This window comes from Embiotoca jacksoni, unplaced genomic scaffold (assembly GCF_022577435.1).
Source record: "Embiotoca jacksoni isolate LCO1_2020_lvr unplaced genomic scaffold, fEmbJac1.0.p SCAF_8, whole genome shotgun sequence".
Lineage (NCBI taxonomy): Eukaryota > Metazoa > Chordata > Actinopteri > Embiotocidae > Embiotoca > Embiotoca jacksoni.
This window is the reverse complement of record NW_027185436.1, coordinates 19117037-19144937: the sequence shown is the minus strand read 5'-3', so window position 1 is coordinate 19144937 and position 27901 is coordinate 19117037. Positions and strand designations below refer to the sequence as shown.

General features: G+C 39.9%; 1 protein-coding gene across 1 annotated transcript; it reads left to right on the top strand.

Annotated features, from left to right (window-relative positions):
* Positions 1–146: 146 nt before the first annotated feature.
* On the top strand, positions 147–26386 carry slc15a4 (solute carrier family 15 member 4). The gene is made up of 9 exons (XM_069138652.1): positions 147–308; positions 551–1175; positions 3265–3557; positions 4235–4376; positions 4684–4764; positions 7212–7392; positions 10940–11098; positions 15137–15295; positions 23233–26386. The coding sequence occupies exons 2-9, from the start codon at positions 600–602 to the stop codon at positions 23382–23384; spliced, it is 1743 nt and encodes a 580-aa protein (XP_068994753.1). The 5' UTR covers positions 147–308; positions 551–599; the 3' UTR covers positions 23385–26386.
* Positions 26387–27901: the final 1515 nt, after the last annotated feature.

The window sequence follows — 27901 nt, the reverse complement described above, 5'->3', positions numbered from 1 at the left end:
CGTAAAAGGAACAAACTTCCAACTCATATGGATGGACCGTTGCTATGCTCTTTTCACTGGCACGTCGCGTGCGTGTCACTTATAGATCGTCACCTAAGCAACGCAAGAGTGACAGTTCGTCGGCTGGGCTGTGTGTCACGCGGTAGTACTGTGACTGTTTTTTTGTTTTTTGTGTGTGTGTTGACTTCCAGTTCTCTGGTGATAAAGTACCGATTTTAGACGAGACAGTGTCAACCTTTGAGCAGTTAGTATAATCCAGGTTAATGGAGTTTACTGAAGGCTACTGGGACTCGTGTCAGTAATTAAAGGTAATGTAAAACCAAATTATTACCAAGCTATCGGCGTGCTAAAGCTATCTTGCTTAATGTTTGTACTATGCCAAGTGCTTGTATTGTACATACAAAAGCACGTGACAATACATTTGTTGTGAGGTTTGGCACAGCTGGCTGTTTTAATCTGTGTTAACAGTGGTGACAGCGTTTGATTTACTTTTTTTTTTTTTTATTTAAATTTATTTTTATTTTTAACCCCATCTGTATTTTACATGCAGGTTTGGACTGAATCAGGAAGAAAACCTAATTCCATTAAGTTGGTTGAGAATGGCGAACAACAGGGATACCAACGAGAGCTCCCCTCTTTTGGAGTCAGGTTCTGCTCGACCTCCACCACCGTCAGTCTTTCAGGGGAGAAGACTGGCCTGTGCAGCCATTCTGCTGGCTGAATCATTGGAGAGGATTGCGTTTTACGGCATCACATCCAATCTGGTTCTTTTCCTCAATGGTAGTCCTTTTTACTGGGAGGGTACTCAGGCGAGTCAGGCACCCCTGATGTTCATGGGGATCACGTACCTGATTTCACCGTTTGGAGGCTGGCTGGCAGACGCCTACTTTGGAAAATTCGTGACCATCGCTTCAAGTTTGATCCTGTATTTTATCGGCTTGCTATTTTTCCCTTTCATCTCAAGTGAAGACACCAGGAATCACTTATGTGGAGAAGAGGCAGCGTTTCCTGTACAACCTGCTGAGTGTCTAAGCACAAACAGTACCCCTCCGAGTAACGTAACCTGCCCCATTCGCGCCTCATATTGTGCCCCAGTAATCTACAGTGGACTTTTTATAATTGCATTAGGTGTGGGCACTGTGAAGTCCAACATCACTCCATTTGGAGCAGATCAGGTAGAGTATACATTTTTTTTTTTTACTTTCAGATCTCAAGGTCTGTATTAAATCAGATGACACTGAGTTAATGTAGATTGGAAGATTTGTTTTCTGACAGGCCTGTATAAAATTGAGAATGCAGTGTGACTTCATGGAGGATCAGACATATGATGGGATTTCTGCTGTACCATGACATTTCACTGAGATATTCATGCTCTTGATCATCACGGCCGCTTTTAAGTATTTCCGTTTAAAAAAAGTATACATTTTGAAACATAATTTCAAATCTATTACATATCTCCCTCACACAGATTCATTCATATTTTGGTGGTAATAAGAAGTGAAACACACATCTTTCAGTTTGCTGTCAAAATAATGTCAATTTATCCGAAAGACTCTTTACAAGGAGCAGTCATAGAAATGGATAAGTTAATCAATGGAGTCATTGTTTCTCAAAATAATCTAATCAGGAGTGGGTAAAACCGTTCAAAGGGGACTTGCAGCATTAACATGATTAGTACTTGATCCCACTACACATATTATACGATTTTTACATTTCTGTCAATGTTTCTTTTCCAAGTTTAAACATGTGTTAAAGTAATACCAAGGAGAAATAAAGAATACATTAGCTAGTTATTTGCCTGTGTCAGTCAGCATTGAGGCAAGTCAATATAACTCAATTATACTTACATAAACATTATGTTACTTCAGTGTGTGAAGTTTTACAGAAATCTTAAATTTACCATATAAAGACACTATTTTCCCACAAATGATCTTCCAGCTGAGTCCTAAATCTGTGGGAACTGTGAACACTTGAGAGGTACTAAAAATGTTCTGTTTCATATGGCCTGAATCCTGTCTAAGAAGTAATGGCACCCTCGTGCAGCATAGAAATTGCCATAGTTCATGTGAATTTGCATCATAAAATCAATTATCCTGGGACTTTACACTGGACCAAAGGAGAGGCATCTGTGTAGGCAGCTGGTGGTGGGTAAATCTTAAAGTCAGGGTGTGAAGTTAAAGCAGGAATCAGAAGGGAGGAAACTGTAGAGTCACTTCAGATGTTGTATCTGTCTGCCTACACTCAGTATAATATATACTGATCACATTGTATATTTGATCAAAGGTCAACACTTTAACAAGATAGTGTACTAAATGTTTGTCTTATACTGGAACGACTAAAATCTGGAGGGAGTACCACCACTCACTCACTGATCTTGTGTCAAAACTAAATGTAGAAGGATCTAAAGCAAATGTGCTCGGAGTGTTTCATTTTAAAACATATTTGAATATAGTTGTTGGTAACATTGAAATGAAGTGATTAATTGTGGGAGTGACACTGTACCACTGCAGTGAGGAAGGCCAGAAAGATTTATGCCGAGTGTCGTGACAGTATCTTCTCAGTAGTTAATTGTATCTGTACCAGTGCGTCTTTTGTGCTCATATATAAAAGACATATCCACTTCATCATGCACTGATAAAATCTTTTGTTCCACAAGAATAACTGCATGTGGAGTGGGTCAGTACCATTGCTAGAATAATGTTATTTCCTTTCAGTGATGGTTAACTGGATTTATTTTAGCATTGCTAAACTAATATTGGACACTATTATTGCAGATTCTTTGAGAAGGCTCAAAGCCACACCGAGCAGAGAAAGAATAATTCAGAAATTGCTGTTAATATGACCAAAGATATTCCATGCAATGATAGCATAAAATACTACAGTATTTTTTTAACATTTTACTATTTGAATCAAATGTGACGCAACATCCCACTCAGTTTCAATTTGGGATTATTGTTCCCCTTTGTTCGTCTTAGTTTTCTGTCATGTGTTCTCAAGTGTTTTATTTATTTTTTCAAGCTGATCTATGTAATGTATTTTGTATTTATTTTGGTCTCTCTGGAGTCCTGTTTTTACTGATGACCAAACTTCTTGTAAAGCTGAAAAAAGCTGCTAGTTGACATCCAAACTGGTACGACAAACAACTATTATATAGTTCAGAGTATGAGTCATTTTGTATGACTTTGATTTGTCTTACATTCTCCCTGTGTGAACATCTGTATGTGTGACATGACTGTTGTCATCATGTGCTCTGTGTGATCACAGGTCAAAGACCGAGGACCAGAGGCCACGCGCAGATTCTTCAACTGGTTCTACTGGTGCATCAATTTAGGAGCCATCCTGTCTCTGGGTGGCGTGGCCTACATCCAGCAAAACATCAGCTTTGCGCTCGGCTACATCATTCCCACTGTGTGCCTCGGAGTCTCCTTCCTGGTCTTTCTCCTGGGACGTACTGTTTTCATCACCAAGCCCGCTGACGGCAGCGCCTTCACAGATTTGTTCAAGATCCTGGGCTACGCCTGCTGTTCACAGAAACCAAAGGAGCCTAACTTGCTCCGGTGAGAACGGCATGACACCCCTGAGTGTCATTTTAGTGCATTTTATGCAGTGATGAGACCAAGATGATATAAAACAGCATTTCAAGGGAATAAAAGGGGTAAAAATTCCTTCAATGAGCATTCATCAGTCTGAATGGGAACCTCCTTCCAGCAGTGTAGTAAGTGTTTTCGTTCATGGCAGAGTTCAGTGGGATGGTGACTGATCCAGTGGAATAACACAGCCAGGTGTTGTTGATAGACCTTTATCTTAAAGCCTGCTTTCATCCCCCTGTAAAAAAAAAAAAAATTGTTTCTCCCCTGGTCCAGGCGTTAATCTTCCTCCCCTGTGGTGAAAAGTTATTCTGAAGTGCTGATACTTGACTTTGAACCAAAGCAGCACAATCGGCTCAGAAACTTGACATTGAATATTTTAAATTGGACAATCCCGCAGCCTTTCAAGAATTCTTTATTAAGGCATTTCCTCCAGAGATGGGGATTATAGGCTTTAGAAAAAAGTTTGCTTCCTATCTCTAGAAGTGCTGTTGTTTAAGGGTAAAATGTTCACAAAAAAAGGCTGATTAAGTCTTCAACAGTTCAGACTAATTCTAGCTTATTCTCTATTTATTTACTTTTTCATTTATGTTATTAATTCCACTGTAGTTTTAAAGTTATTTCCTTTTGTTTTTGTTCCCATAAAGCAAGAACCCAGGACTACTAGACAGTGCCAAAGTGACCTACGGTGGAAAATTTCCAGAAGAAAAAGTAGAGGAAGTGAAAGCCCTGGTGAAAATCCTTCCGGTTTTCTTTGCCCTTATACCTTACTGGACAGTGTACTTTCAGGTAAGATCCACCCACTTTAAGTTAGATAAAAAAAATTATGACATATATTTTACGATATATATAGTAATTCAATATGCCAATACAAGCTTTTCTGGATGCACACACACACACACACACACACACACACACACACACACACACACACACACACACACACACACACACACACACACACACACACACATATGAGGGGAGATTATTTTCCGGTTTTAAATTAGAGAAGAATGGCTTTGTACTAGACACCCTGGTGATCATAAAGTGCAGAATTACTTCATGCTGAGACTCTAATCTCCTTATTGTGTTGCAGATGCAGACAACGTACATCCTGCAGAGCTTCCATCTGAGGATTCCAGATGCAGCCTCGAACAGCACTGCTGACTCTCATCAGGTAAACATGCTGACCTTGCTTTTTGTTTAATTAAAAAAATAGCCTCAGTGTGGTCTGACATTGTGATTTGGTACTGTAACTATACTCTATGATTATTTCCCCATACGTTTTTTTTTTTTTAACTACATTTGTCACTGTTGAAACTAAAGGAGTCAGTAGGTCAGTGACTCACAATGGTAGGCAACAGCTGGAGGCAGCAGCGGAGGCTGGTAATGCCTTTGGGATTAAGTCAGAATTTCACAGACTAATACCGCGCAGATTAGCAACCTTGCAGTTATTATATCTCTCCACAGCAGCGCCTCCACCTGATTCGTTCTGGTGAGTGTTGGTCCTGTACCTGTGTATCACTGACAGATTGTATATTGAGTTCTGGGGGGCTTTGATGACTGAAAGTCCCTCAGCTGTTCCACATGGTACTGGACTCCCCAAAAATCAAAGGTTCAAAAACTATGAAAGTGAATAGACTCGAAAGTGCAGTTTTATATTGTAATGTGCCTGTTGGTATTTTTGGACAGGCCTGCTTGGGATAACAGTACTGACTTCATGAAAAGGTGAAGTGAAACACTTGCCTGTAAACCACACAGTTTAACTTAGTGCTGTACAAATACCACATATATATTCCTATATTTCACAATAATATGCACTGAGACTTGTGACTCTGACACTCTTAGACAGAGTTTTGTTTACTCATCTTCCATCATTTTTTTCTACCCTTGTTTTAGAACCATACTCACATTTTATTTATTTTTTTCACGTACTATTTATCTGGTATCAAAAACGGAACTAAGCCTCTTCTGCTACCAGCCTCGACACTTCTCAACATCAAAAGGGAAGTGAGATTAGATGCCTCTGTGATTTGCTTCCTCACCTCACCCAACACATTTCAGTAGCTAAACTGAACAAACACTGTTTCTTCAAGGAAACAGAACCCATACTAATGATAATAATAAGTGGAAATGGGTGGCAAGAGTGAATGTGTTAGGTTTTTTTTTATGGCCAGATTAAATCTGTTAATTTACAATACATGTTTGACTATTTACATGTTTAAATTACATTTTGTAAGGAATCTGTTCTTCAAGTTATGAGTTTGTGTCTGAACCGGTGGTGGTTCGGACTGATCAGCGTCCTATTTAAGAACCTATACTGGCAGCTACGAGAGTGGTTTAGGTGTGACAACAGAGAGATGCAACTCTTTGTTCAAAAACAACAGTAATCTGATTGGTTGAAGTTAGCTCATGATAGACAGATGGTTCATCTAATCACCTGCCAAGTATTTTTTGAAAGTGCATGCCCTTTTCCAAACTGTTTCCAAGGACAACTACAGTACTCAGATGGTTCTGTGTAACAAACCATCTGGCGTGTCGGGTACTGACGAAACTATACAATATTTAACAAGAAAGCAAAGAACAGGTACACAAAAAATAACAAAAAAGCAAAGATGATTCAGTTTGAATATAAATATCCAAACAATTTACCTTGCAGAAATATTTATATTTTGAAATATATATTTATATATGATAATTGTTAATCATCTTGTGAAGCCGTGATATGGAGCCCACTGCACTGTACAGTATATGCATGCAATATGCGTATGCATGTATGCAGTTCATTTAGGGAAGTGACTTGGGTCTGCTGGGACATCTCTGTCATTAATGCCAGGCTTTTCTTGACCAAGAAGTGTCACTTAGGACTACCTATCATTTTGAATATGATAATGCACAAACAAGAGAGGAAAACACTCTCAAAGGACCTGTGTATAGATTGCCAGCAGTTACTCCCCAGAAATGGAAATTCAATTTGAGAATAAATGATGCTATCAGAAGTGTTAAACCAGGGACACATCAGGAGCTGATAGCTCTTGGAATTTGAATTGCTAAAAAAACAGCTCCAGCAGTGTGCACTGTTTCATTGTTCACTCACTGAGATATTGCCTCAACCTGAAGATGCTTTGTATGCTTAGAATGGATTTTCTATCTGATTGATTTGTCATCCAGTCTGTTTGCACACTGTGAATCCTTTCAAAGATGATAATAGATTCAGATTTGAGTTGAAAAACTTTTATTATAGGATATATTGTAATAAATTTGTCTCGTGCCAATTTTAATAAATAACCATGTTAAAAAAAAAACAATAATGCCATCAGTAATACTGCTGCTGCTGTTGGTATTAGTATGAATAATTCTACTATTTATTCAGTAATAATACATTTATTTAACTGTGTGCTTTCTTTGCTGTGAATTGAATGCATATTTTTTCATCACATTATGTTTGCTTTTGACCACTTGGTGGTGCCAAAGTAGTATCAAGACTGAAGTAAACACACATGCACAATCTTGAACACAAACACTTGGTGAACTGTGTTGGGCTGCACTGACATCCTCTGTAGTTTTCATGCTTTGTTGCTTTTTGTACACTTTTATCTCATGTCTCTCCTCTGGATCCACCAGATGACATTCCACTTCCCGGCTGCCTGGCTCACCATGTTTGATGCAGTGCTCATCCTTATGCTGATTCCCCTGAAAGACAAAGTGGTAGACCCCATCCTGAAGCGGCGTGGCCTGCTGCCGTCCTCTCTAAAGAGGATTGCAGTGGGGATGTTCTTTGTTATGTGGTCGGCTGTGGCAGCGGGTGAGTGCACCAACAGACATGCTCTCTCTGCATTGTCACTTAACTAGGCCAGACAAACACTAAGGAAACAACAAAGTTAGCTCCTATTTGCTGTGGTAAATGCCACATGCAGTCAGAACAACGAGGAATGCAGCTGCAGAGCCACATCTGTGTCATTTATTATTTTAATTTTCAGCATTGTTTTTGAGAACTTATGAAACATCAGTCTTCTTTCACCAGTTGTGATACAACTGTGGCATACTATATGGGGAATGCTGTTGCTGAGGCAACTTTTGATCTGCTCTGAGGATGATTTACAGGTATTTGGCAAATCCTTTTGTTAACTAATGATTGCCTTTGGTTTTTGTGGGACTCAGCAGATGGTCTGTCACAGATATCAAAACATCACTTTCGAGCTGGCAAAGGAAAAGCAGCCCGGAGTTTGGTCCTTTTTTTTTCCACTCCCACCCAGTAGATCACAGGAGGAGCTGTGGTATCTAACAGTGTAGTCCTGTGTGACTGCACCCACATGCAGCAACGCTCCCCAGTCCTTTCACTCGGAGTGTGTCCATTATTGTGAAAACAGCCTTTCTAGCCAGGCCCTGTCAGCGGCTGCTGCCGCCGCACTGATACATCCAGGCTAAAATGTTCTAAGAGATTCAAGCCTTAAGGCAGGAAGAAAGCAAATCAGCAACCCTCCTGAGAATCAATGTACATTACATTTTCATCAACCACTGCTTTTTCTTCTTTTTTTTGCAGGTGCACTTTACATCCTCCACATAGAATATGAACACAGCCTATCATTATTAGTGACCTTTAGATATTGCCTGGTGGGCTTTTTCCAATTGATTGTTAAACATGCAATTCATCAAAACTGACAGTGGTTGTGAGAGAATATTTTTTCACACAAAATAAAAGAAAGATAAAGTAGGGATTGGCAAACACACAGGTCAAAATCGTTAATATATAATATAATATAATATGATTTGCTGTCTCATTAGTGAATTTAACCCCCAAAGAGATCAGGGGATCCTAATTCATTCTTTCCTATTATTTCACATTATTTTTGAGTTCAGATTGAAAAGGTCCAATTTGAGCATACAAATTAGCTATTGTTTACCTGTTGCAAGGAAAAAAAAAAAGCAGTTTTGTAAGCTGCATTATCAATTCGCAACGAGACTACTGGAGTTCACCAGGTGAAATCTCATTAGATCACAGTTATTATATTTTTCACTTAATATTCACAACCCGGTAACTCTCTTAATCCTCACTTGCATAATAATAAAGTATTCATTCTTGCCTGTTTATAGTCATCTGAGTGTGTAAAAGGCCACAGTACGTATAAAACACAGACCAGTACGTATAAAACACAGCAGTTAAATATGGTTCATTATCTAAAAAGAAGCCATACATTTTTCCACCTATGGTAAAAGCCTGCTGGATGACATGAACAGTGTTTTAATCTGCTCAAATCCAAATTCACAAACAACTAATGGCTGATTCATGCAGCTTTATACACTGTTCATGTTGAGTTTATAGACTGAAGGGATGCTCTGCTGATTTGAAGGTAATAATTTCCATTTAAATATGTGTGTGGTGTTTTTTATGGGTGAGAGAGGGGAAAGGGTGCCGGACCAAACTCTCATCTCTTCCGCACCCCATCCAAATAGAGTGAGGCATAAAGACCACAAAGTGTGTTGGGGGGACAGCCTTCAGATGTTATAGTTTGAGGGTTATTATAGTCTGACTTAGCCCATCAGAAGCATCCTTTTCAATCAGCGTGATGTGGTCCATTAACCAAATCTAATGTGTCTACTTTCTGGTAAAATGTAATATTTTCTTTTCAAGGGACACGGGCTTTCCTACAATGAGAAGTGCTCTAACATGTTCATTGCAAGGCATTCAGGTGTTTACTTTTCCATTTGGCTTCTTGAAAGAAGATGCAATCCTTGCATTTGAATTCAGGCCTAAATAAATTCTGAATATTGTAGAAAGCAATTTTGAGTTCTGGGAGTGGAGAGAAAGGGTTTACGATGGTGCAGTGGTGTGAGCATTGGTCACAGAACAGTAGGTGAATACACAACTAGTGTGCAACACAGTTCTGAACTGGATTATTTTAGGAAATAAATCAGATGACTGGATCCAATCTGTCCAGTTATATGTTTTTTAAAACGAGTTATTGAGACGCTGCTGCAGCTTATTGTGATAACTATTCATGCAAAAATAATGTGCTGAGCATTGGCGCTGTTTATCCCCAGCATTGCCCTGCTTCACATTCATGTGACTCGGTAACAGTAAGTCCTGTGAGCTGCCTTACATTATTATTAACTGTATCCATTGTTGGCTTTATGTGAGCCCTCAGTGCTTATCGGCATCTGTCCACAAGCTGAAATCATGATGTTTAGAGACTGACAGATGGATAGTTGTGAATGTCCAAGCGTGGCATCTCGTGCCCACAGAAAAGCCAGTTGAACCCATTACATTGTCAGCCTGCCCACGGCATTGGTCACACTGCTGCTGCTCAGCGTTAGAATCACTTTCATCACCTTGTGCATGAAATGTGCCGGAATTTGTCATGTTTGGGTGCAAGCAATATTTCACAGGGTTTCATCGTACGTGCTGACGCACGTGGTGTGAGGACAGCGGGACCTTCCGTTCAGTGCAAAGAGACGGCTGAAGACATGCTGTCAAGCAGACAGTGGGCTGTTTGTGATCATTTGTGTACAGCAGTCACAGACTTCTGCCACACACTGAGACCAGCTCTGAAAATCTGTGCAGATACTGGTTTCGAAGCGATTCTTTTTTTTTCCCCCCACAAGTTTTATCACATTCTCTTAAGTTTCTGTACTAATCCGGTTTGGTTGAAGCTCAGTGGCTTTTAGGTGTCCAAAAGCCAGAGTTGCCAGGAATCACACTGGGTTGTCTGATCTGTGATATTTAGTTAGAGAGAAAAAGAAAAAAGCAGGGATGTGTGTTTATAGAGTGAGATTCGCTTTGGACTGCCCAGTAGCCACGCCGCATGAGATGGACGACTGGTATTATAGGATATCCGGATTACAAGGCTACAACTCTACTCAAATACAGCATTAAGTGTAGTTATGATAGGAAGCTGTCTCTAGGAGTTATCTGGAAATAGCCATTGGTTACATGATAATGGCTATCGAATAAAGCTTTTAGGAGGCAGCAGCAGCTGATGACAACTGCTTGGTTCTTATTATTGAACTGTCTACACTGTCCCATTACTAACTGCCAGAATAGAGAAGCGTGCAGATGTGATCTTAATGAAGTGGTGGGGTAGCCTTAAACTAGCTAAATCCTTAATGGACTGTCACTGAGTCCTCGGCTGTTTGTTGATGTCACAAACTTCAGAGTGTTTCTTTACCCTTCCCGAAATATACAAGCCATAAGATTTATCCAATGCCCTGCTTGAATTATATATTTGAGTTCATGTGTTGTACAATTATAACTATATATATGTATATGTGTAGTTTATTTAGGATATCATGTCTTTCTCTAACCTTCAGCTCAATGTGTTCATGTGAACTGTTTTCTGTGTCCAACCCGTCAGGTATTTTGGAGACCAAACGTCTGGAGATTGTCAAATCAAATGGTACCATTGACCAGGTGCTGGGCAACGTTATCTACTACGCAGCAGATTTACCCATATGGTGGCAAGTGCCTCAGTACGTGCTGATAGGAATCAGCGAAATCTTTGCCAGCATTGCAGGTACAGCTGTTTGACATATTGTGTGAAATGTTCCTCTCCGTGTTCTCATTTAATACTGTGGTCAGGGAAACATTATGATTTAGACTAATAGTGAAATACAGTATCTTGCAGTGATGAGCCTGGTGCTTTGCCTTCCCACTGAACCACTCTGAATATATTGTGGGCTAAAACCCCGTAGTGCCCATTGTTGTAAGCAGAATGCGATGAAGATTAATGCGTAAACCCTTTTTGAACACTTTGTTTGATTCATTGCCAGACTGCACCAGCTTAATGTGTTTGTGGGTTGTAGTCCAGAGCAAATAGCCCAAGACGTCAATTGATAATTGATCATCCTGATTTTCTCACTCGACTGTTCAGTAAAGGGACGTTTTATAAATAAGGTGACGATGAAGTAACCTTTTTACATTTGAATGATGAACGCTTTGCATTAGCGGCAACCAGTTACCGACCTCTTTCTCTGCTGCTGATACAATAGTTAGTAAGATGGATAGATACACAGACATGTACATTACACTGTCCTGTATATCCCTGAGGCTCTAGTCACTGTCGCAACACAATTAACATCATGATATCAACTTTTCACCTCAATGTTCAGTCAGCTGCTACGCTGACATGTACCACAATGAACTTAAATATGTACTAGCAAATGATATAAATGTATGACCTCCGCTTCACACTAGACACCACACAGTCAGTAGAGATATTATCAACAAATCGTACTGACACACACTATATTGCAAGTTAAACTTGTAATTATCCAATTAGCATGCTTCCCCAGCAGACATGCTGTTAATAAGGTCATATTACACAGAAAATGATTGTATGTTTATTGTCAGTCCAGCATTTTGAAGAAGCTGACAGTTACATTCAGACTAAACATCTTTATAAGAACTCAGTGTGTCAACTCCCACTTTTATTCTGTCGACTGTTAATGACAGCAGGAAGAAAGGAGCAGCCTGTGATTCACTGTAAAGCCAACAAAATATTTCACATGAAATTGGACATCAATTATAGTTTAACTGTATGGAATTCTGAGCAATATGGATAAAGTCTATCACAGTTATAGCTCGGCTGAAACTGAATTTTTGGGGCAGATGCTGATACCAATTTTATGGAATACAAGTACTTTGATATTGATATACCGCCCGTTATTCCTTATATGTATACAGTACATACGATATATATAAACACACTTTCTTCGCAATGATCCCTCAGTCCCTGAGGTTATCAAACCCTTGTTTTGGAGGCATGATATTTTACAGTGTTTTCTTTCCACTGACATCAGTCCTGCACTGGGAATTTAATAATCATAAATCACTATAAAAAAATAAAAAAAACCAGAACAATGTCTAATTTACCACAAGCATCTTTTTCTGCATTATGTTCGGTCAAGAATAGTTTTCATTTCGGGGGACATTCGTAACATATGCGGCGTTACTAATAGATGTGATATTTGTAAAATCATCCAGCTGGTATGTTGAGCAGACTCTAATCACAGTATATTTTCAGTCATGAATCCAAAGTGTCTTTTTGTTGCTGGTCAGAGGATTCATTCCAGTAAATTTCATTCAAATTAGGCTCATAATCCTTGTCAAGAACTTTAGCAGTGTTTATGTTCTGCAGAAAAATAGATATCCAGTTCCTTTTTGAAAAATGGTTAAAGAAAAAAAAAAAAAAAAAAAAAAAAAAAAAAAGCAGGTCAGAACAGTTCAGGTTGGAAATGACAGCTGCAAAAAAAAAAATGTCGATACTTTTTGGGCATAAACTGAAAACGGCTCAGTAAGCTGGCTCTCATTTCTTCTGAGCCCTGGTCTAAAGACAAAATGTAATTTCATAAGCAGCCATGAGAAGAGTATGTTGTCCCAGTAAAACAATAATGTGACAGTGAGGAGTCGCTCTAATTCTATATTAAACTGTGGTCGCACAAACTGAGACATAAATGGAAACAACAGCAACAATATTGGTCTTTATTAAAAGAGGAGTTTATGTCTGTCAGAACTTCAGAACCATGCAGTGTGGCAGCATTTCTACCCAACAATACACCTGCACTAGACAGCAGAAATCTGCCTTTTGTTTATCTGTTTGGAGCCTATATATCCGTTTATATCTGTCTTTGTTTATTTCTATTCCTCTACAGTCATGACCTCAGTCCTCAATTATTTTAGTGATTCAAGTTAATAAAGGCCTCCAGCCATGATTGAGTCATTTGACCTATTACTACGGGTCATGTTGTAGGGTCTTCCATATAGTACTTTATTTCTGGATCAACAGTGAAGATTGAACCTTGAATATTGAAATACTTTTTTTCTCATCCCTTCATCATCAGCGTTTTGTGGGAATGAACATTTATCATCTTTAAGTTTAAAATGTGCAGACATTGAAATTTGCTTAATGAGCTTGGGTATTATATAGCCCTTGAACAGAAATCCATAAGGCTCCTAAAAAGCAGAGGAATTTACACAAATCCAACAAGGTCCATATGACAAAGTCCAATCCAGACTTAACTAAGCTATAGGGATCCTTAAAATAAACGTACTCTCCTCTCTCCTGCCATACAATCCCACTGGGCTTACTTTGAGGAAAACTGGATGACAGAATTGTGACATATGTCTGGTAAAGAAGAACTATCCCCCTTAGTCGCTCTCTATTTCAATATACCTGTTTTAAAACCTTCTGTGCCATCGAACTTCCTCGCTGCCATCCTCAGTTTAGTAGGACAATGGTTAATACTTTCCACACACACACACCACACAAGTTAGTCTGCTTTCAGGCAATACGTATCAGAAAAAACATTTGCAAAATGACCCCCTGCATTATTTTTTAATGATGTATTTCACTATTGAAAAAGTTAAAGGCTAATGTTATTTTTTAAGACAAAAAATTGACCTCTTCTCTAAGGAAAAAAAACAAACCAATATATATATATTCATTGCATTTATACGATTTCTCTCCTTTTGGCTGAGAATGGTCAGGCTGTTGTTTTGCATGTGGTGAAAGTCATTGGCATTACTTTGTTTGGATCTCAAGTTGTTGTCACACACATACAGCTGTATTGAGCATAATGACAACGCTGGTTTGTGCTGTTCCCTCGGCAGTGCAGAGCTGTACCTCAGAACTCCCAACAACCTTTGAAATCCCCCGTGATATGCAGGGCTATTGACCAGTGCTCGGTGCTATCCGAACGTCTGCTCAGGATAGAAACAAATGTATTCCTGTGAACCTCTGGAAAGGTCATTCATGTTGTAGTAGGAGTAATAATCTTGCTCCCATCTCCTTCTTTTTTTTTTTTTTTTTTTTTAATGAAGTTTTAATTTTTTACACAACTAGCACAGGTATCTGTCAGGAAACATTCACTTGTGCAACATCCCCCTTAAAGGAAGGTGTTGAAAGGCAAATGTATTTAACCACAGCTCCCTAATCTCTCCTGACAGATGTAGCTATAGGGCCTCATCTGAAAAATCACATGTTTGAGTTGCCATGAAATTATCAATGTCAGCTTGCAGGAAGACTGATCTCTGGGAAAGAAAACAAAATCTGTGTCTCTTTTGCCTACACTCATCTGTCTTTCTCTTAGGTTTCTTACCAATTTTCTTAATCCTTCTCTTTCATGGCACAGTAAATGCTAAGTGATGTGTTTTCCACAAATAACCGTTTTGAGCCCAGTACCAAGCCGAACAGGTACCAGAGCCACTACTGCCGAGGAGGCCTTTTGTTTTCAAATGCAGTATATTTAAAAGGGAGCAGTCACTTTCAACAAAAACCATTATGTTACATAATGAATGGATAAGGATTGATGATATACCCCAGAACATCGTGTTACCTTGTTGCTCAACTATCACCTTCATGAACTCCACAACACGTGTTCAGGCAAAGTGTCTCTCTCCATAGCGTTATATCACAGGGTACAATACACTGCCGCTCGCTATCGAGCTTTCTCTATTGTTTGCTTCAGGTCGTATAAACTATTTCCTCTATTTATATCTTAAATATTCCACAACAGTAAAACAAATATATGTCTGTGTACGCTCTTTGCTACAGGTCTGGAGTTTGCCTATTCTGCTGCCCCTAAGTCCATGCAGAGCGCCATCATGGGGCTCTTCTTCTTCTTCTCGGGGATCGGCTCCTTTGTGGGCTCCGGTTTGTTGGCTATTGTCTCCATCAAGGAGATCGGCTGGATGTCATCCCACAAAGACTTCGGTAAGAGATTTTACACTCATAATTTGGGACGTTTAAGGCACACACCGCCACCAAGTGGTGCAGAACTTCACAAACGAAAGCAGCCGTAACTGTAACTGATATTTAAAGCTGCAATCTGGAATCGCTCCGATTCGTTCTCTTTGGCGGTACCTCTGGCGATAAGCGCTAATTGTTTTTTGGACTTCACTTCCCAGAGATCCAAACAGCCTCACATGTGTGACGTCAGCCAGTTGGCAATTTACAGACAACAGACTTGAATAGCGAGCATGTTTTGTTAGCTCCGCCCATCCTCTGTGGTAGAACAACCACTGCCCGTGAAGGAAAAATCGTTAATTAGCGATTATTACTTCAGATACAAGGGCTTACTTGTCTATCACAGCTTCTTTCATCCCACCATTTTGGGTTTTATACCTGAAACTTTCCTGTGTTGGTTCTCTCTCACCTCTCTCTTTGGTTAATATTTGGCTGCAGCAGAAATCTGTAAAACGGTAAAAGCTTTAAAAACTCACTGCGCACTACCTCAACAAAGAGACAAAGTTAGCAACTAGACAGCAAGCACAGTGAAACATGTAGCAGTGAAGGAGCCAGGTATTTCCAGAGTTAAAAGGACACTGAATATTGGACTCCAAATGACTGACAATGTCGTTATGTGACTGCCGTGTGTAGAAATAGGCAACTGTTAGCTAACGACTTTGACATATTAACTTAAAATGTGATCATTATATCAATGTTGTGTTTGCACTTCTTTCTGCAGTCACAAAAACATTCTATACCACCTCTAGGATAATAATCACATTTTCTTCAATAAGGGGCTTTGAGTAAATATTAATAAAGTGCAATTATTGGATATATATATCAAACATATTACAATATGGGCACTGATGTTGCGCAGAAACAAGCTATTGACCTACATGCTGAGATTCTAGTGGGTATGGATGTGATTGGATGATTGATTCATTGCCATTTAACATGCAGATGCAGTCAGGCTCATGGGAGTGGTTTATGAGATGACTTTGTTTTTGCTTCAATTTAAAGAATGATCTCTTTGAAATATCTTTATCACATGATCATTATCCAAATAGGACAATAGTGGTGATTGATTTCCAGTATTTTGTCTACAATCTTTCTGAACTACAGTTTGCCAAGCCTGCTGTTAGATGCCCCATGCAAGAAGAATGTACTATTGACTTTCAGCATTGACTGTATGTATGAACACCCGAGAGAATTGTTGGAATCGATTAAAAAAATATATAGAAATTAATTTTCCAACATACCCTAAGAATGTTCATAGCTCGAGCTGATTTAAAATCCACTTACAGCTTCTGTAAATTAGTCCCAAGAGGGGGGGGGGCACACCCTGTGCAGGTCTCTTGTTTTAAGTGTTTCACATTATGAATAGGGATGTCAGGCTAACGACAAAAGGTTTGTGTAAATCTGTCCAAGTGCTGGAATGAATAGCGTGGTGGTGGCAGCAGATGGATGGGCTCCCTAGCGAGAGGAGGCTCCCAACCCAGATGCACTTTTCCCTGATCATGCGGTAAATAAGCCAGCACTGTAAATTGTTTACTCTCAAACACCTAATAGCTCATTAATACAGTGTGCCGACAGGTAGGGAGGTACTTTTGATGATGTTAGCACTGGAAGATGCTTGGCGTGCTTCATAAATCCATCCCTTGCTCAGGCTTGTGTCACTCGAGGGGAAGTTAAACTAAAGTCGGATTGCCTGTAAGACTCCTTTTGCTTTCCAAAACAAGTCATTTAAAAGAAGGTGAGCTGCAGGAATGGAACAAAACATCCTCCTGGCCACTGATAAAAGACACATGGCACGAAGCTTAGGCATTAGGTACATTTAGGAATCATGCAGTTTGTTTTTCTGGCTGTTTTTCACAGTTTGTTGGATGTTAGGTTCTACCACATTTCATGGCTCTCTAGGTGCCATGGATTCAACTTATTTCCATGGCTGCGGGCAGCATGGTGTGCGGTAAACAGCATCCTGGGTGAGCTGTGCTCAGTTGTACTGAGCTGCACGCGCCTGAAGACAGACAGCAAACATTAATCACAGGCTGGGGGTCCGATTACGTAGCCCCGCTCCTCTTAAGTAAAGCCGTCCCCGGGGCGGTACGTGGAGGACGGCACTGCTGGTTTGGCATCACACTGGTGGATGCTCAGCTCTCCTGTCAAGCTGTCGCTCCATCATCCCGCCTTTCTGTGCATAAACGAATGCTAGTCGGCATAGGTAGGGTCACACAAAGACCCCATCCAGTTTGTCCTTCATTACGTTATTCTAGTATCACGTCAAAGCCTGTAATACACCCATCAGTCCACTAGAGGACACCGTGTCAGTGTTACATTACGCCTCGTCCAGTACACGCACGTATGATCACGGTCAAAGAAGAAGGTAATGTCACGAAGAACTAAGAGGGATAAAGTCCGAGTAGGGAGGAGATCGGGGGTAAAGGGACAGAACAGACTTTCAGCTGGACAACTGGTGTTTGAGTCTGTGACACACTAAGGACAAGTATGTAAGTGCAACCATAACGCAATGTATTTAAATTACATAACGTACGTGATATTACCTATGTAAAATTACTTATTTTAACCCAACCGTGATCTTTTCCTAAACATAACCACGTGGTTTTTGGTGCCCAAACATAAGGTATCTTACTTCTCACTCCTTCGCAAAACGTGACACCGATACTGTACAATAAAAGACGAGTGTATTACACGCTTTGGTATGTCAGGTTTACTCGTGTGTCTCACACAGATAAAAAAAAACAACCCAAAAAACAGGTCACTTCTTTAAAGTGCTGTCACTGCTCTTGTTCTTTGGAGTGAATGACGTATGTGGCAGCGGGCTGCAGAGCAGCGGTGAAAATATTTATGGAGTGTTTTGGCCACATCTGTTCTCAAACTTAAATCATAGTGAGCTCATGTTGAAATTATTGATTCCTCAAATCCCACTGCACATTGTTTGCCACTGTGAAAACATATGGTTGAGTAGTCATCCATCACGTTCTTTTATTAGTATTTTTATAAGCCTGGTATACACTACATCATTTCCTGTCAAAGGTAGCATGCAGCTGTTTTACTTTTATAAGCCACGTCAATCATAGATGAACCTTTACTCTCTTCACAAAATGTTCCTTTTTGCAGGAGGAGCTTTTTGTCTTTAGAAAATGGCTTTTGAATTAAATGGTCTCCCCTTTTGTGAAAGTATCATTCACTCAAAGTGAATGCTTTTTGTGAACCAGTACAGTCACACTGCAGGAAATGGCCTTTTCTTTGACCAGTCTTCAAGTCCCGACTGATGTTCTATTAGATGTCTGGGAAGTGTTCAGATATTCACAGAGCTGACATTCGGACATCCTGTTGGGTCACACTCAGTGAAATGTCAGGGTTTTAATAGAAGTCTTTAATGTCACATATGGCAAATTTTACAGGAACTCTTTTTCTGTCTGAAAGGCCTGTATGAAAATGTAATTTCTGATCCGTCAGAGGTAACATAGGGCACATAAAGATGGTTGGCATGTTGTGGCCAGTTAGAAAACTGCACCATCAATCATAAAGTTTTTCAAGGCAGATCTGCAGAAAATAACTATATTTATAGCTGAAACAAACATGCATTGATTCCCTCTCTCGGACTTCATTCTGAGGCAGAGGATGGCATTGAAGTCACTGAAGCATTAAAATGTTGGGTCATTGCACTGAAGGGTCTAGATCAATTGATCCATTTTCAAACATTAAATTGATATTGACCCGTTTCATCTGGACTCGCATAGTCTGCTCAAACCCACTCGCAGGTATATTGTCCTGCAAGTTTATATCACTCAGATATTCGATGGCTAACCCCTTCTGTTGGGGCATTCAGTGTAATCACTAGCTTGTAATTTACTAACTGTGAGCTATCAAACACAACCTCCGGCCACATGCAGAAATCTCAAATTGTGTAACAGCAATACGTCACAACAATATGATTGTTTTACACTATTCCCTGCCTTTAAAATAACTGATGAACGTTTATGGGCTTCATTAACGATTTTACAATATGTCCTTCTTTGGTCTTTTGCTACCATAATTAGCCTTCCATATTTTGTGAAAGTGCTTGGCAGCTGAGTGGACCCGGGGGGTGGGAGGGTGGAAGGGGCGGAGACTGAAAGAAGGAGGTTGAGCCTAATTTAATGTATAATGTAATTAGAGCAAGAACAAAATTGAAACCTTGCACAATTTTACAGCACCGTTTCAGAAATTGTATGTTGCTTTTTGCCAGTCCCCCTTTTTCTTTCCTTGGGTGCTGAGAAGTTTAGAAAACTAGAACAAAGGTTGCGATCCAGTCATCTGTCAGAATAATCTTAAGGCTGCTGCAACATTTTTTTTTTCCTTCAAAGGAGTAAAAATGCCCTAAAATCAGGATTTGTAACAGGCTTGGTGCTGATATTCACTATCTTCCCACGAGCAGAAATTGTTGAATACGTTGCTGCAAATCCTCCACTTATTTTCACGTTGTTCATATTTCCCTTTAAACGGATCATATTTTGCTAAACACTCTGGACATTGCTGGCAAGCATACACATGTCTTCGCCCACATAATTTGTATGCTGAATTACTTGCGTTTTGTGAGCGGCTCCTATAATTAAGACTGCAGCAGCAGAGTCTTGCTTCACTTATCTGTTAAAGCAACATATCGATCGAAAATACAAGCGCCCTCACTGCAAACGCACTTCCCTCTTCCTCCCCCGGCCTGCGGTCAAGCATATTGTTTTGTACATAATTAATTATTCAAATGACGTTTTGTTTCTTGATCTTATTTCTCACAATTTAAAACCTTTGACCAGATTAAGATGACAACAACATAAATTGAAACTGCGGCGGGGGTCAAAGTGTTTGTCAGCTTTCCCGCTTGCCACTCGCGTCATTAATGCTCTGGCAGAACTTCAGAGTCATCAGCCCGGTCTGTGTTCCTCGATCAAAGGTTTCCTGCTGTAGAGATAGCCCGGTGCACAGAGCATTGACAAAGAATCACTCCTGAGTCATGCCTCCCATCATCGCCGTGTCCCTTTATTCTCCTCAATTTCTAATTATCCTCAAAGACATGCACAGAGCGGAGAGAGTGGGACAAGAATCATTTATATGCACGATACGCGTGGTGACATCATGGAGTGTGATCTGCTCTACCGATCGCTGGTGATCGTGCCACGCCACCGAATCACTTTTGAATCTTCACCGCATCTTGTTCTTTTATTGGTGGCAAAGGATGTCCTGTGAAATCATGTTCAAGAACACGAAGCTGAAGATACTTTGTGACGCAGCTGCCTCTAAGTGAGGTGGCTGTTATACAGGGCTTTGGTTGATATTACACATTCTTGTTTATCGGGTTAATATATTGTTTTATCGTCTGTGTATATTTGTCGAGAATCATCTTACTTTTCTGTATTCTTGACATACCAATATTCTGCCCTCCATGATCTCTGGTTTGATAAATAGAATTTTCCATTCATAGCAAGCAGTGAAGTCTGTCGTCTAAAACTTTGGGATGGCAGTTAATCCATCACTCTGGTCCGGACTAAAATAATTGAACAACCGCTGGATGGACGGCCAAAAACTTGGGTACAGACATTCATGGTTTTCAGGAAAGAAATATTAATGAGTCCTAATTTTTAAATACATTTTTAATTTGGTTTTATTTAGTGGAAAACAGAAGACGTTTAGTTGGTTCTTATCCAATTAATTGCTTGTGTAACCAAGACAGTGTTTTAGTCAGTGCAAAGGGTTTCAATTTCCCATGAGATAAATTAATAAAATATTTACTCAGGTTTCAAATGAGATTTATTTTGAAGGGATTTTTGCTGTATTTAGTATCAAATCACAGAGTTCTTTCTATAAAATTATTATGAACGCATTAAATGTTAAATATAGCCGCTAGACATTAGCTCATAGTGGCTATAAACTACTCGGGCCGTATTTATATGGTGACTATAAACTGTATATAAAAGTGGACATAGCTTCCAGATTGGAAAAGTTAAGCCAGGGCGTAAGGGCCTTAAAGTGCAAAACCGCCAGGGGGTTCGCTCCAAAAAGCCTCGGGCTCCATTGACTCCCATTCAACTTCTCTAATGAAATACAAAGTCAATACATTTTTTCCACAAGTCATTATGGTCTCATTCACTAAAGTCATTCCTTCTTAATAGTTTTCTGGCAGTCCATCTGAAAATAATCCCATCATAAATGAGATATTAGGCCTCATAAGTGGTATGTTTAGAGGCGTGTCTGATGATTGACAGGCCTGTGCCGCAGTCAGGTTTCCACTAGCGGTGGACGGATGAAGTTATCTTCAGAGATTTATACGCCATCTCCCGCATATATGTTGCTAGCTCGGAGGTTGTTCATGATTCCCATAACGACGAGGATTTCGAACACAGTAAGGAGGAGTAGAAAGTTGACTGAAATAGTCGGCCAACGGCAGGTTTGTTAAAATACATCTGACCCGCATCGCATTGAACACGTTCCAAAGTGACTCTGTAAAATAGTCGGAAAGTGAAATAATTGAAAACTCTTTCAGCATAAGTGCCATCTTGACCCAAGGGTGTGTTAACTTTAAACTGGCAGGTGTAATTAGACTGTACTCGAGTACACGGAACTTATACATGTCTAATTAAAATCAAGCCCGCTTCTCGTTCTCTGGCTCTTTATTCAGTGTGACAGATCCACATGGAGAAGCTAATGGGAGCTTTCAGAGGACGACACAAGATTGATCCAGGGCTTCACATTTACAGATAATGAAAGATGGAAGATATAGGTATCTCTGTCCACTGGTAAAACTGTGCTGTACATGGAGACTGTTTCATGAACCAAAAGCCATACTTTTAAATATGCTGTTGTATATTCCCTTTGTATAATGACCCTTTCAACAAGCAATCAACCTAAAATGCCTCCTTGTCCAGCAGAGTAGTAACGAGCATCATCTCATGCCGTCGGCTCCAAAGTCAATTGGTCTGCCTCACATGGTCAAGAGGACAAAAGCTGCTCTAACGCCAAACCAATTCTCTCCATACTTGAACAGTAAAGACAATTGTATTGTCGTCAGCTTTGCCCTTCATGTAAACCCCGAGCAACACGAAAACAGGATTTGTTTTGCGCTTTTCCTCTTGAGCTTTGCCGCTGAATGACGACGACCACTTCAGTCAACAGTGCAGCAAATGTTACGATTTTAAAGGCTCCTGGCCAAATTCTCCAAACCCATAAGGAAAAAAAACAGACCGGGGATGTCAACAAATAATGTCTGTTTGTCCTCCTCTGCCAACAAGTCATATTTCAGTCCTACAAATCACAGCGGAGGCATCAGTTAATTTTGTTCCTCCTCTTTATCACATCCTGGTCCCGTGAGGAAACAAACTGTTCTTTGGTAGTGATGAAAGACTCCCTAGCTCGAATCACAGCTGAGAGTTTGTACTGCTGTTATTCTCTGATATTTCAGTTCCAGATCATCAATACCGCCTTCCTGTATCAACGCTGAAGTGCAGGGTCAATCGTCTTCACTTTCGGGAGGTTTCACTGTGGTGAAATGAGAAGTAACAAGCTCTGCCGCCCCCCGCTGAGTTCTAATTCCTGACAGAATCATGTTTCTCTGCCATGCTCACTTCAAGCTCGACTTTTATGTCGAGTAAATACAGAGCAGCCTGCCACAGTTGTGAGCTTGTGGCCATTTACCTTTGTTATTTCTTTTAATGTGGAGTAGCACTTTGTGATAAAAGAACCCCCCTGCTGTCCCCTTCTGAATATGTTGCGAGTGACACTTTTGTTCTCCAAATTTCCATATTTGTCATTTGCCGTTCCCCTGCCAGTTTCCAAGTGTTATCCAAATGCCAGTTTTATTGTTTGGTGTCTCAGCGAAAGCCTGACATATTTTTTTTTAAATCACGCCCTCATTGTCTCTCTTGTAGGTAATATCAACGACTGCTCTCTGCACTACTACTTCTTCCTCCTGGCGGGGATCCAGGGCATCACCTTGCTGGTCTTCCTCATCGTCTCTGTCAAGTATGACAAGCAGAAGGGCAGAGCAGGAAGTCCTCGACAGAGAACCATCTCCTCTTGACCCCAGCAGGCGTCCCAGGAGCCCCTTTACCACCACCAAACCTGCCTTTTCCTGTCACATCACTCAGTGCCCAAAGACCCCCTCCAATAGGTACTGATTTAATCGTCCTACGGCAGTTTGAGTTGCCTATTTTATAAAAGGTCTCGTATGATTCGGTCATGACTTTGAACTTATTTATGTTTGAGTTTTGGATGTCGTATTCTTTATGCTTTCTTATGACAATAATGGTTTTACATCACTGGATGACTGCACACGTGCCACTGAAAGTGTCGAGATGAATGCAGGAGCTGCGTTTGAATAGTCTCCACTGTACTCCTTTACTGTTGTTTGTTTACTCCTGTTGCCTTTCTTCGATCATTTGCACTTAAGTTGAGGAGTGGTGCCATAAAGTGTGATATTTTCTAATTATGAAGAATGCTCAGTTGTTTTTTATAGGTTTACTTTCTCTATTCTAACAAAGACTTATTTTTTTGACTTTTCTGCTCATCATTTTATTGTATGAGACATCAGTATTTATAATTTGAATAATTTCTAGATCATCCATGACCTGAAATTGGGGTGTTTGTGCATTAAGTGTACTTGAATGTTAGCATTATTTCAATTACCCCCATTGGGCTTCTAGATAGCTTCAAACACTCATTCAGTAACAAAGTAGTGATGTAATTGGTAAAGTTTTAATACACAAGGACATTTGACCTTATTGCAGATGACTTGAGAGCCGTGTTAGTAGGAAGCAAACAAAATGGCCAATGATTTATGATTTCTCTGTTGTTGTTCTCTGGTTCGATTCCCCTCATCACAGGATGTCATACTGCAGTTTGTCTCATCCTGCTGGTGTTTCAGATATACCCACAAGGAGCCTTAGGTTTAATCACCAAAACTATGTGGTCCGGAAAAGATCAGGGTTTGGGTTTAAGTATGTAATTTTAAGTAACAAATGTTAGATGCATCATGCAAGTAATGTGTTATGTTACTTCAAAGAGATCCATGTTTACTTTTGCTTTCTCTCGAACTCAAACACCGGCCTCCCTGGCAAAGGTCCTGGGTATATTCTATCCAACCACCCTCAACCTCCTCGCTATGCGGACTAACCATGATGTCATCCAACCATGACGTCATCCATTTGTTTGTGAAGTGTTGTTCTGAAACCTCGAATTTTTGAGCCATAAGTGACCACATTTGGACGAGCTGGGGAGGAACAATCAGCAAATTTGACTCGATCTAAGTGGGAACCCGAGGACACTATGATAGACAGACAGACAGACCGTTCGTTAGTTAGTTAGTTAGTTAGTTAGTTAGTTAGTTTATTAATCCCAAGGGGAAATTCTTTCTATGCCCTAACTGCACCACAGGTCTGTCAATCAAACAGACACGCCTCCAAACATACTGCTTTTTGAGGTCTAATATTGAATTAATGATGGGATGATTTCCACGTGGACCTCCAGAAAACTAATAAGAAGGAGGGACTTTAGCTAACAACACCATAACAACTTGTGGAAAACACGTATTGACTCTGTATTTCATGAGCAATTGAACGGGAGTCTATGGAGCCGACCCCTAGTGTCCCTAAGTGGTATTGCAAGTTAACGGCACTTCCACATTGGCCTCATTTTTTAGACTTAGAAGCTGCGCCCACTTTTATATACAGTCTATGATGCTGACTTAGTCACACTTCTGCTCCGTCACATGACCTCCTTCTTCAACCCAAGTGTCATGGCGACGCACAGCCCAAAGAGCACCATGTGCGTATCTCTCAATGGTTTTGACAAAACCGTCAGTATTTGAGGCCCTGAGAATGACAACATGCTGAGCTGGCCAGACCTTTACTGCATGTCATTCCCCTTCTCTGTTTTCCAACATGTACTGTCTGTCTACACTGTGCCTTTCTGAATAAAGACAAAAAAAAGTCACAAGAAACAATATTTAAAAGACAAAAAGAATAGGACTTTTGTATGAGGAGATTTCAAATGAACACAGATTTTTGGTTTGATTAATCTCATATTTAAATCTAATATTGAGAAAAGAAAATCTCCCACATATGCTTTCTCTGTGCGTGATAACAGTACATAATGTAAAGCCACATGAATCCACTCCATAAATCCTCAGACATCACCACACATGAATAATGACAGCTCATGTTAAAAACACTCCATGACTCCAATGTAGCTTCTCAGCAGCTGGATAGGCTAAAAAGGAAGCAATACATGAAAATTAAAAACGGAACCCGTCCACACTGATATCCTTGCTGTATTTAGACTTCCATGGCAAAAATAAATCACAACGTGCACAGTATTTGCTCTCAGAAACTTTTTGCAGTGTTATCATGGCTTTGCAGCTTTGCCAGAAAAAAAATTTATGAAAAGAAATTAAGCTTCTGTTTTGTTGTATTTATAAGACTGTGATGCATTTGTTTTAGCTTCATGCGTTTAAGAATAAGTGTGTGTGTGTGTGTGTGTGTGTGTGTGTGTGTGTGTGTGTTTATTCAATCCCCAGATTGGGTAGAACGCATGGTACAGAATTTTATTAAAACAGGAAAACTCTCAGGGCTCTAGGACTAGCGTCAAGTGACATAAGTCTCCACAAAATTTAAAACTGCCTTTGAGAGCTCAGAGCGGTGTTGGTTGTCCGGTGTAAATAAAGTTACATTTGTAACGGCACATAAAAAGCTGGAATTTATTTCAATGACGATACAAAACGCCCGGTTGTCAAACCGAGGTCCAACCAGAGGTAGAATGCTAAATTGATCTGATTTATGTTTGTTTTTATGTGATCATAATGATAAATGTATGTTTATTTGTTGTACTGCATATTTTACTTACTTTGTCATCTCAAGTCATTTTAAAAAGATTTATTACATTTATTTTGGAAATATATTCTGTTTTCAAAATGATACAGAACTGGAATATTGTTTTGTGATTATATTTGTGCCTATTAAAGTATATTACATTGAGAATTTGCTTTGTCGTTTTCAGCTGGTGCCTTAATAAAGCATAACTAGCAAAGCTCGTTCAAACATCTGTCACATCTGTATACTCCTTATTTTAATGCATTGGTTTTTTTTGCAAGCCAGCACTGCTTTGTTGCAGGTTTTGTAGTCATGAGATATACATATAATGATAAATTAGTAGTCTATCTATATTCCCAAGGAATTATATATCAATGCATTTAATCCCATGTGCATTAATATTACTGATATTAGGAAAAACCTGAAGCATCAGAAACAATAATAACTGGAGTGGAAACACGTTCCAGCGTTTTAAATTCAGGCTCTGTGGGGATACTGTTTACATGTGAACCACACATTGTGCTCATAAAGCCTGCTTCAATAATTAGGGTTATGGTTTGTTGGTTTTAAGGCAAACTCAAAGGAGAGTGCCTAAATTATTTATATTAAAGAAAAAAACACACCCTGTGGCAGGCTGGAAGGAAAAGGGTTGCTTAGACAGAGGTGTAAAGCCTCATTTTGCTTTCCCATAGGGGGAGGCAGCCAGTTTCCTCTTCGTTTCATCAGACGCAGATTGAAATCAACGTCATCACAGATCATTTTTTAATGCCAAAGCCTTCTAGCCAGGGGGCTCGCAGAGGGCCATTTCCTGTTTAATTTGGTCAGAGAGCCCACAAAGCTGTGACTGAGCAGACAGCTTGAAGTTTGAAACCTACACAATGCCTCCAGGTTATTATTCTAGTGTGGCGGCTTGTTTCTCATGTTGAGCGGACTTTCTGACACATCCGAGCGGTTAGGGAGGCAAGGCAATAACACGCAGATGTATAGTTTAGGTGCCAGCCTCCCTGTATTTTAAGATGGTGTCTGAGTCCGAATTTGAGCGCACAACATTTCCTTGGAAAACCTTCTGTATACATTTAAACCCGCCACTGTTATTTTGCAGCGTGTTTTCTATGGGACAAGGTCATGTGTAGCCTCTGAAGTTTACACAGTGCTTAATTTGTAAACAACTTTGTATTGGCCAAATTCTTTCAAAGTCTTCACTACATATACGAGTCTGGACAGACATGGATATAAACTGCAACTTAACTGGTAGGTGGAGGTCTGAAACGAAGAGGCAGTAATTCAAGTTTTATATAAATTCCATGTCCATATATTGCTTAGTTAAGACCATTGTCCATGTTGTATGTCAATGAGTTTTAGGAGGCGTGTGGCAGTCATAACATAATCTACTGAATGTTAAGCTGCTTTTAATTGTATTACTGAGTCTTACCTGCGTAATGAGCGGCTGGAAGATACTCCCAAAGATGTTGCTCCAGTAATTGGAGGATTAGGGGGTATCATCCCGTGTTAATTAAGATAAGCTAATGCAGACACAATGTTCAAGAAAACAGCCGAGCAGACACATCGCCCATCTCCAAGTACTAATCATCCTCATTTACACAGACTTAATTATGTTATCTGACCTGTCTTTGTCGGCCAGCATCCTGAAATCTTTTCAATGGGAGATTTCTAATGTTTAAATATTCCAATAGTTGTTTAACTCGGGCTTGATGAGTATACGATGGAAAAG

Excerpts from the sequence above, each read along its gene's own strand:
- slc15a4 (XM_069138652.1), top strand. The coding sequence starts at position 600 with ATGGCGAACAACAGGGATACCAACGAGAGCTCCCCTCTTTTGGAGTCA. Across the intron at positions 7,393-10,939 it reads GTGGTCGGCTGTGGCAGCGG|GTATTTTGGAGACCAAACGT; the intron begins GTGAGTGCACCA and ends CCAACCCGTCAG. Across the intron at positions 11,099-15,136 it reads AATCTTTGCCAGCATTGCAG|GTCTGGAGTTTGCCTATTCT; the intron begins GTACAGCTGTTT and ends TCTTTGCTACAG.